We start from the raw sequence: 11,094 nt of genomic DNA on the forward strand, positions 1-11,094 counted from the left end.
CCCCCCCCCCCCCCATCCTTTTTCAATCCATACTTGTAACGAGAAATCCTCCAAAGGGGGTCTATCTCCTAAGAGAAAAACCACAACAATTTGGAGGATAAAGCCACATTACCATCCTGCAGATTGTCCCATCTGAGAGTTAAGGGTGCCAACCACTTATTTTTGTAGCATATGTAACCACTATTCCTACGACAAGTTCGCAGACTAACGCCTATTCAACCTTAATATGACTCTGCTATCAATATACAGCATGAAGGGTAGTTAAAGCAGATAACTGTTTTAGAGACACGTGAAAAGGGTACGAAAAGAAAGAAAAAAAAAGAATAAAAAGAGTTAGCAATGGTATAGAGAGAAACACAAACCTGGGCTATAGCGGCCACTTTTTCACCTAAAATGCCATACGCAAGAGATAAATGTCTTGCAGCTGCAGTGTCCATAACTCCGGGGACAACTTTACCACTATGACTCTTCTTCATGCGTAAATATTGTTGAGCTAAGACAGTAAAATATGCAGGTCCCCATCCATCTCCACCAACAAGTCGCAGCTTGTTAGTTACACATTCATTTGTCGGCTTCAGCTTTCCGGACTTTATAGCTGCATTAACAGCATCTTCTGCCATGCTGAAACCAGTTCAAATCAGAACTATACTCGTGGTAAAAAGAAAGTGTGAAGACATTGAAGGCAGAAGAAAGGTCGGAGGTAAAAAAAAATGATAAAATCAGATAGAAACGAGCATTTATGTGATTATGTCTTACAATTCGATAATGTGGTTTACTCTAGACTATAAGATAAAGAGTGTCAAAACATCTAAGGTGCAAGGCTCACTATGAATTCCTTTCTGCCAGCCAGCCTATACGGCAAGAACTTATTGACTACTTACTACATGCATTAAGATTTCCATTTCAATTATTAAAAATTCTCAAGCGTGTAGGCCAGATATTTTATCACACAGCCAGGATAATAGTACCTCCGATAAGTAGTCCATTTCCCGCCAGTAATTGTGACCAATCCGGGATAATCTTCACAAACAACATGATCTCTTGAGATGCTCTCCGTATTTTTAGCTGATGGATCTATAGCCAAAGGACGAATACCACTCCAAGCTGAGAGAACATCTGTTCGCCGCACCTAAAATTAGAAGAGGAATTCAGTTTGGATCTCTTGAAGTAGACTATCAGAATGGAGGAAATGGAATCAATCTTTTTATCACGTGCAAGTGAAGCTAACTAGAACAACATAAACAACTTTTCAGAGGCCATGAAGGGCTTAAACATTGAAACCATAATATATAAGTTATCCATCAGGCACAATCCCCACCTACACATCTACAGTCCCCTTCGCTGCATCAAATGCCAGCAGTCAAAATCATATCACAGATATAACCATCTGTTTGAGGTAACTGTTAGCTTCAAACATCCACATGACGGAACAGTAAAATAAACATTAGTCTGAATCATCTTTAAACTTATTCTCCACATGCAAACTTAGGAAGAGATGACTAACCTTAACTTTACTGCTATACACAAATACTAAACAGAAAAACCCACAATTTTATTTTAGCTTAAGTGTTAAGGAGGAGACTTAAAAATTATACTGTGCTAAAATGCTACCCTCTTTTATCATGATATTACCCCTACAATCTTTAACACTTGAACATTTCACTAAAGCAAAGGGGATAATTCAAAATTAATAGTTGGAACAAAAAAAAATTAGGAATCAACAGAGCCAAGTCATGTAACTCAAACTTAATACATGAAACCAAAAACGATTAGGAATCAACAAAAAACAGTCATCTACTTATACCTTGAAAAGTTTTTATTTTTCTTTTTCAACGCATATTTTGCTACAGATTTCGATTGTGAGTACTTATCAACTGAGGTTACAGGAAAATCTTAATGAAGCAATGTAGCAAGTAGCAACAGGATACAGATACATAAGCTGAAAGAACACGACAACTACCATGTTTTTTCTGGTCCAGGAAATCAAGTAAGATCTTTCAAAATGTTAATTTCCTAAAGGATTCTAGATCATCAATGCCAAGAATGAGAACCAAATTAACTTAGACTGATTGGATAAGAAGACAAACAATAAACCAAAAGACAAAAAAGATAAAAGGGATAAGAATTTTGAGCTTCAACGTTCTTATCACAAAGCAGGAAAAGACAACCTTGTATAAATTATGGATGCAAAGCACAAACATAAATGCAGATAAATACATGGAGAACAGGAAGTCCCTAAAAAAAATTTCCAACTGTTTTAAATTTTAACACAGCTATTCATGCAATCAAGTTATATTGAAAAAGAAAAAGAAACAGGTGTTAATGATCAATCAAATACCTTTCTATGGGTTAGAATATAAAACCACATACCTTCACGTTAAGGTAATCAGATATTGCATCCAGTATGAACTGAATTTCATCCTCGTGTGGCTCAGGAACCATAGTGATGCCAGTGTTGGAATCTGTGGTTCCAGCAACTGTTCGTCCTAACCATGGCAGCATAAAAACAACACGCCCATCCTTAGTCTTGGGAACAATCAGACCCATTCCTTCGGGAGAATAATAATCAGGGAGAACTACATGAACACCACTGCTGGGACAGATCATAGACACTGCCTCTTTATCGGCCATCTTTCTCACTGAGTCACAAAATGGCCCAGCAGCATTGACAATCACCTTTGCATAGGTATCAAACTCTCTACCTGGTACACATAAATAGTAAGTGACAGTGAGGATCAGATAAATAAAAGGAATATATAAGCCAGTCTACAATTTTATTCATTACTCCATTACTTATTTATTTGTGTAATTTCAACTAGCATCTATTGTCATTTGTGCCACATACAGAACCATGTAATAGTTCCATCTTCCAACAGGATATTCTTGGGGTGATCTTAAATCAATATAGCAAGTTGATCAATGAAAAATAAACTAGTGTTTCGAGGATTCTAGTCATGTGTCGAAGATGATAATTTTTCAGGGCCCCTCAACTGATGTCCAATCCTTCAACAGTAATTGCCACAAAGCAACAAAATCAACATGGGAAATAGAATGGGGAAAGGGTAAAAATATATTTTTTTTCGAGACAGAAAGGTTGAACCCTGAAGATTCCAATTCCAGTGAAACTGTAAGCATCCACATGACATGCCCTGTAAAAATTAACTTAAAAAAGGTTTTTCAAAACAACTCAATTCAGATGTAGAAGATTGCAAAAGAGGTATTTGGCACCTGACAACTTGTCACGAATTGTCGCTCCGATGATTCGATCATTACCCTCATCCTTCAAAAATCCCACAACTTCTGCATAATTCAGCACCGCCGCACCAGCCAGAGCGGCAGTACAAGCAAGCCCCACATTGACCCGCGAGTCATTCATCTGCCCGTCGTAATACACAACGGTGCCTTTCAAACTTCTGCCCTGACCATTCCTAGCAAGGGTAGGGAAGAGCTCCACGGACTCCTGGGCAGAATAGTACCGAGACAAGTGCAAGAGGCGAGACCCTGCAACCAAATCGTACATCTTCAACCCAATCCAATAGTAGATAACCTCGAACCAGTCAAAACAAGGTGTCATGCAGGGCAACGCATGGCATAGGTGTGGTGCATTTTCAATAAACTGTTTTCGCTCCTCAAGCGCATGAAACACCAATTTAAGCTGCTTGTAATCCAAATTGAACACTGCTTTCTCCAAATACCGCACGCCTGAGAACGAATACGAGACATTTTAGCGTCCAAGAACTAGAAACCGAATACAATTCCATGTTACCGTTATTCAATCCATTCGTATCCAAATCTAACTATAACCGTAACCAAAATTATGAAATTTAGTGGCAGAATTTCACCGTATCAATCATTATTCAACGAACGACCAAAGTAGGAATTTCGAAACAAGGTTACACGGCTTACTCAAAGAATGAACAATGACAGAATTTCAAATTCATTAAATTCTCAGTACCTCCATGAATGAGCTTGGTAGAGCGCGAAGACGTCCCGGATGAGAAATCCTCGCGCTCAACGAGGCCTACACGAAGTCCTCGAGTAACGGCATCGAGCGCGACGCCACATCCAGTGGCGCCTCCGCCAACAACAAGAATGTCAAGAGGATTGACAGGGCTGGCACCGATCAGAGCCGACTCCTGAACCGATCGGGGCGGAACAACTGCTGTCAGATCATTGATCTTGTTCCTGTATGACTCGAGAGCGTGACCACTGGTACCACGGTCATTAGAGGCGAGAGAAGGCTGAAGCAGAAATGATCCGCCGGCAGCGGTGGCTACGGCGGCAACGGCGATCTTACCCAGCCGTGTGGCTGTGGCCATAAGGGCGGTGATCCAGGACCGCGGGAAGAAAGATGTTGATGATGTCGTGTTGCAATAGAATCGCAGTGAATTTATGAAAATAAAATTATAAATTGATTATTTAAAAGCTTAAGGAAAAATAATAATAATAAAATATTTAATTTATATTTTAACATTTTAAATAGTTCGTAAATCCTGAAATTAGTTTATAAAAAAAAGAAAAAGTCAAACATCAAATTACATTGAAATAATATCTAAAATATAATAAAAATCAAATTACATTTAGTTTTTATAATAATAATTAAAATAATTATTATCAAAATAATAATAATAATAATAATTGCTTAAAAGATCATCCACGTGTTAGATCACTAGCTCGCTTTGGAAATTGTGAAATTTAAATAAATAGGATAAATAGTGGTTTTTTTTTAAAAATAAATAAATGAAAATAGATTGAGATGGAAATACAGGTAGTTTAAATAAAAACGGAATCCAGAATAAATAAATAAAATTATAGAAAAATGAAATATGGAAATTACAGATATAGATGTGAATGTAACTTTAAAGAGGACAGCAATTAATTAAAAAAAACGTATATGCTTAAATTTTAAGTTAATTTCCATTATGGAATATTAAAAGTTTCAAATTGTTCCAAAAAAAAAAAAATAATTCTTTTTTTTTTTTCTGGTTGAAAAATGGAAGGAATATTTATTATTCAATTTCAATTGATTTTGTTACTATTTATTTCAATTTGGAAAGTAATGTTAATATTATTTATCACATTATTTACAAAAATTATATAAATAATATTAACGGTGTTATTTATAATTTTTAAATATTAGTCATATTTATTTTCTTTTATCATTTTAAAGCTTAAAATTATAATTATAAACGAAGTCGAGGATTTTAAAATATAAATAAATAAATAAATATATATATATATAATTATGATTTGTCCTGGGTGTGAAGAATGTTATGGGCGTTTCAACTTTCATCTGCACCCGAATAAAGACACTGGTTTTCAGGTAAATTCACAATATTCTTATATATTAAATATATTTATAAAAATAAAAAATTAAAATTAAAAAAAAAAAAACAGAAAAAAAGAGCCTCCGTAGGAGCACGTGACCCGGCGGCGGCCACCGTACCAAGTGGTGCCGGGATCCACGTGACTGTACCTCTCCGGTTCACCCCAATCACATGTAACTTTTTTTTAGTGTATTTTCGTTTTTTAAAGTTTAAATTTAATTTCTTTGAATTTAAATTGAAAAAGGAAAAAGAGAAAAAAGACTAGACGAATGAAAAATCCCTAAAAATATTATTTAAAAATTAGAATTAATTGAAAAATGATAATCTAAACCATATATTTAATTTTCAAATTTAACGAAATTACTCAACTAAACTAAAATTAAATTCAATATCGTCTAAAATCAATTTGAGACTTTTGGAATTAAAGAAATTAAATTAGAACTAAATGGAAAACTTCGAACCCAGAATATATATCTTCTAATTAGATTACCAGAAAAGAAACAAGAAAAAGAGAGGTCGAGGTATCACTAATCGACTCTATGGTTGCAAGATCGACATGAATCATGATCAAGTGATGAAAGCATTTGGCTGAGTTCGGAATATTCTAAAAGCTTTCCACGAACATAAGCATATTTCAACTGACATAGACTATATACTCTCGACTAAAAGATTCACTCAAGATAAACCCATCCACATAGAAACGAGTGCCCAGTTGATCCCTTCAATGCACTTAGAGATTGCATATAGAGTTTCAGTTTATCCACTCCAACTAAATTCTATAAGTAATGATTCTATGAGTCACAGCAAATATAGTTTACAAATGCAGTTTGTGGTTTAAAGGGGGAATGAATCTTTTCGCCATTTTCATATCTGTTTAATGTTACACTTTTAGATTTAAGATATCAACAAGTCAAATCAAATAACAAATCATAAGGCTGCAGGACTCACCGAACTATACACAGATCACATGGGAGCAAGCTGATTTCCTGAAAATTAAGCTGCTGCTGCTGCTGCTGATAAAATCATTCACGTCACGGCAAGATCACGAGGAAGTTGGTCGTGGCAAGCGCTTCGCTATCTCCTGCCAAATCAAATAAAGAAGAAATGTTTGGTCTTGAAATGTATTTGAATGGAAACAGGGTCATGGATCTTAGACATCTGGTGAAATGTGTTTCTAGAGAAGCGTTATATGAAAGGGAGACAGGGTCTCAGCTAAGTGATCACGACAAAACTATCGAACGTCTTCACATAATTCAAGCCACGAAGTGTATTTCTCAAAGATTTCAATTTTCGGGTAAAGTATACAAAATAACTAATTATCAGAGGACTAGTCCATTTTTTCAACAAAAAGGTCAGTCATATAAAAAAAATCCTAACAACTAGCTGTTTCATAAAGCATCCGAACGAGCACACACGAATTAGAGAGATAGGCGAAAGAACATTCTAGTCCAAACAAACAACAAATCAGCTAAGCTAAGAGGTAACAGTCAGAAAAATTCCAACTGAACTTGACCTCCAGCGAGCCACCATTTTAATGGTGGCGTTGAGCAATCGTGACAAAAGATAGAACCACCGATAGAGATTTAAGGTGAACGTTCGACACCTTATGGAGCTAGCATAATGATAGATACAACCACCATACAAGAAGCTGGGGTGAAAGAACGTTCGAACTTCACATCTTCTGGATTTCAATTACCAATTGAGAATTGGTTTGCTAAAGTTCCGCAACTCTAATGAATATTATGAAGATTTCTGGCTATGACAATGACTAAAGCAGATTCTGAACTTCTAAACGTCAACGTGCACTATGGGATGGTAGAAAATAATTAAAACTGTTTAATACCGCTCTTCAAACTATGGAATATCATAAAAATCGCTATACAAACTTATATACCAACAGCAGCTATGAAAGTCATACGAAAAGGATAAAATCAGGAATACCTCAAACAGCTCGTTTATATTATCTGCAGTCTTTGCAGATGTCTCAATAAAGAACATTCCATTCTTCTCTGCATACTCCGTTCCATCCTTCCAAAGTGAAACATAAGTATCTCATATTAGTGAGTTACAAGATCTTTTCCCCATTTTGCAAGACGCCATTTGATTGAATAACACTGAATTTACCTGAACAGATACTTTTCTTTTCTCTAGAAGATCGGCTTTGTTACCGACCAATGCCAAAATGATATCAGGGCTGCCATGCTTCTGTAGCTCCTGTAAGTGCCCAATATGCCCAATATGAATCATGAAGATTGTGAATTAGTCAAAGCTCAAAGGAAAACCCAATCAAAATGAACGAACACATTCAAACTCAGCCTTTTTAATATAATTTTCAACTCAAAAAAAAAAAAAACTAATTGTGCATAGGGCATGGACGGGTTGATTTTTAAAACAAACAACTAATTGCATAAAAGGGAAGAAAGAAAAGAGAAAAAAAAACCACTCCACTCGTGAGAATCTTTGTGAGATCTCACATTAGTTCGAGAGGGGAATGAAGCATTCCTTATAAGGGGGTGGAAACCTCTCCCTAGCAGACGTGTTTTAAAACCTTGAGGGGAAACCCAAAAGGGGAAACACAAAGAGGACAATATCTGCTAGCAGTAGGCTAGAGTTGCTACAAATGGTATCAAAACCAGACACTGGGCAATGTCCCAAGAGGGGTGGATGGTGAGATCCCACATTGGATGGAGAGGGGAACAAAGCATTCCTTATAAGGGTGTGGAAACCTCTCCCTAACAGACGCGTTTTAAAACCTTGAGGGGGAGTCCAAAAGGGAAAGCCCAAAGAGGACAATATCTGCTAGCGGTGGGCTATGGCTGTTACAATTTTGTTGATATTTTAAAAATGGGACGGAACTTTGTAGACATGATCGCATTGATTGATTTGAAGCCAAGAAAAAAACAAAGAAAAGACCGTCTTGTCTTCCTCCCTCTTCTTCTTCTTCTTCTTCTTCTTTTATTTATTTATTTTTCTTCCCGGGTAGGAAATAGCATCATTTATAAAGAAACAAATTGAAAAGAAAGGTAGGAGTCAGGAGAATGAGGATCATAAAAGGAAAAGAGGAGAAAATGAGGAGAAGCTACAAGGGAACAACAGATAGGTAGTGAAGAATGTGATTATCCGATAATCTTCTCATAGATTAAAAAGAATTCCCCTTTGTTCCAAATTTGGTCATCAATGAATGGGATGCTCAACTAATGAGGAATTGCCTCATAGTTTTAGCTTCATTTATGCACGATGACTATGAAACAAGAACATCGCAAGTAAAAGGCCCATGGATACAATTTGGACTTGAATCGACACAGCAATCACAAGCAATAAATATAGTACAAAAACTACTTAACCACTTTAAAACTTACCTTAACCCAATATTGTGCTTTGGCGAAGGAATCTGAGCTTGTTATATCATATACAATAACTGCAACTGCAGCACCTCGATAGTAAAGTGGAGCTAATGCAGCATACCTAAATCAAGACAAATCAACAGTGATAACCTTTTGCAACAAAAATCTCTTGCAAACACGAAGTAAGCTAGAAAATGGCTACCAATGAGAATAAGGTTACTTGCTAAGAAATTAAAAACACGTGTTCGAGGATCAACTAGAGATTAAGATAGTCCTACCTCTCTTGCCCAGCGGTATCCCATATTTCGAATTTTACTGTTGTGGAATCTTGTAAAGCTATTGTTTGTGACAAGAACGATGCTCCAACAGTAACCTGAATTTTCTCAACAAACATGTTGAATCAAACGATTGTAATTCCTTCGGGAATGGAATGATAAAAGCGTAAATTAATTTGTATTGAGCATAGATTTATTTTAAGAATTTATGGACTGTAACATAGTTCTGACCTTAGACGTCGGATCAAACTGACCACGGACAAAGCGAAGAACAATACAGCTTTTACCAACACCAGAATCACCTAGCAGGACAAGCTGCATAAAGTCAGAAAGAGAAGAATGTTAAAAAAATACATCATAAAAACTTTTAAGCTTCCTAAGTAAGCACAGTATTTAACTTCAAAACTCATTAAATTAAAAATAGCATTGTTTCATCTTAGCCATCCTATGTTTGTCTTCATACAGGAAAGAATTGTAAGTCAACAAATACCAACTATCAGACTAACATCGAACTCACTTAAGGGGCCTTATTCCATTAACACTAAAAAGAATCGGATTACAAGTGAATAAGCTTTGCATCTCAACACCTTTACGCGCAAATTCTTGGAATCAGCTGCATTGTTCTCTGGATTAAGCACACCCGATCGCCCAGAAGCCCTGTCTGCATTACAAACCCCCAAAAAATCATTGAAACTCGACATAAACTTCTGCAAGTAAAATTAAAAACTGAAACCCACGAAACCCTAATGCGCCCGTAAAAGAAAATCAAGGAATCGAGAAAACTCCAAACAGACCAAACAATCGACCTCCGAAATTCTCAATACACCACCGCTTCGATCAGACTTAAATAGACGAATAAAGAATCTGAAAACCCTAGCAAATCTGGAGCGACGAAATTCGAGAAAATACCAGGGAGAGACGAGGAGCAGCCCATGGCGATCAAGGATATCTAAAATAACCGATCCAAGCACTTATCCGCCAATTGAACTTTCGTGGAGTCCACGCAACAATTGGAGAATACTGCAAAAGAGAAGAATAAGCTTGCGCCTTCGGGACTGGTTCGTTAATGGCCGCCAAGAATTTCCCAATGTTTCACAATTCTGCTTTCAATTCAATCGCGAAGAAGAACAGCGTTGTCTCGCGTAAAAACGACACGTCTGTTTGTTACAGCAATATAACCATTTTGTTATTTATTCTTTAAAATTATGAGTAGAACTAAATTGGGCTGGTCTATTGAAACTATTGGGCCACAAATTGGGCTTCACAAACTCATTGGGCCTGAACGTAATCTTAACTGCAGGCCCACCACAGGAGTGAAATGCTGACGATAATTTAGGTGTCAATAATAAATTATTTGATAAATTAGAATAGTTTGATTTCTCTTAAAATAAAAAAAATTATTATTATTGAAATATTTTCGCAGGTTAGTCTTTATATATTTTCATTATTAAAAAAAATATATATTTTGATATTTATTTCTTTTTGCACCATTTATTATCGGGTGTAATTCAATTAGCACGAGAGCAAGTACGCACAATCAAGAGGTCAGAGATTCAAATCTCCACCTCATATTTACTATTAAAAATCATGTTTGAGGCTGACGTGTTAATTTTACGAAATTTTTAGAAATGTTTTAATAAGAAACTATACTTACACGAGATTTAAAAAATAAAAAAAAGGAAAAGAAAGAAAAAGAAATTTTAAATTTTAAAAATAAAAAAAAAATTAGAAGGATTAAAAAAGGAGTACTAGGTTGTCGGCCATTAAAGGAACATTTATGAACAATTGTATGTGGTTTTTAAAAGTTAAAAACATGTCACTTACTTTATTATTTTGGCCACATTAATTAATTTATTTTTAATACTCAGCCCTTTATTTTTCCTCTTTTTTATTAAATTATTATTACCAATCAACCAACAGATAACTCCTGGTTTGGATTTAATTTACAATAAATAAATATATATATATATATATATATATATATATATTTTTTTTTTTTTTTTTTTTTTTTAATTTAAATTCTTTTCTGTCAACATAACCCGCCTATTGCCATCTCATAGATTATATACCAATATTTTTATGAACGATTTTTTTTTTAAATTAAGAATGTTGTTGAAACTATATTTTATTTTTTATATAATTTAATTC

At 35.3% G+C, this 11,094-nt stretch overlaps 2 protein-coding genes across 3 annotated transcripts in view; both read right to left on the minus strand.

Annotated features, from left to right (window-relative positions):
• Nucleotides 1-4,383, minus strand: part of LOC111445631 (glycerol-3-phosphate dehydrogenase SDP6, mitochondrial) — a 6,706-nt gene extending 2,323 nt beyond the window's left edge. For both annotated transcript variants that reach the window (XM_023084141.1, XM_023084142.1), the window contains exons 1-5: nucleotides 3,956-4,383; nucleotides 3,229-3,702; nucleotides 2,371-2,702; nucleotides 969-1,129; nucleotides 363-621 (exon numbers count right to left, since the gene is read on the minus strand). In XM_023084141.1, the coding sequence (XP_022939909.1) occupies nucleotides 363-621; nucleotides 969-1,129; nucleotides 2,371-2,702; nucleotides 3,229-3,702; nucleotides 3,956-4,319 (1,590 nt within the window). In that variant the 5' untranslated portion in view covers nucleotides 4,320-4,383. The remainder of the gene's footprint in view (nucleotides 1-362; nucleotides 622-968; nucleotides 1,130-2,370; nucleotides 2,703-3,228; nucleotides 3,703-3,955) is intronic.
• Nucleotides 4,384-6,114: 1,731 nt separating this feature from the next.
• LOC111445632 (ras-related protein RABF1-like) lies at nucleotides 6,115-10,109 on the minus strand. The gene is made up of 8 exons (XM_023084143.1): nucleotides 9,856-10,109; nucleotides 9,534-9,607; nucleotides 9,178-9,261; nucleotides 8,950-9,044; nucleotides 8,687-8,792; nucleotides 7,452-7,541; nucleotides 7,269-7,355; nucleotides 6,115-6,408 (listed from the first exon to the last, which is right to left on the minus strand). The coding sequence occupies exons 1-8, from the start codon at nucleotides 9,878-9,880 to the stop codon at nucleotides 6,370-6,372; spliced, it is 600 nt and encodes a 199-aa protein (XP_022939911.1). The 5' UTR covers nucleotides 9,881-10,109; the 3' UTR covers nucleotides 6,115-6,369.
• Between the last annotated feature and the right edge of the window lie 985 nt (nucleotides 10,110-11,094).

This window comes from Cucurbita moschata, unplaced genomic scaffold (genome assembly GCF_002738365.1).
Source record: "Cucurbita moschata cultivar Rifu unplaced genomic scaffold, Cmos_1.0 Cmo_Scf00007, whole genome shotgun sequence".
In the NCBI taxonomy this organism is placed as follows: domain Eukaryota; kingdom Viridiplantae; phylum Streptophyta; class Magnoliopsida; order Cucurbitales; family Cucurbitaceae; genus Cucurbita; species Cucurbita moschata.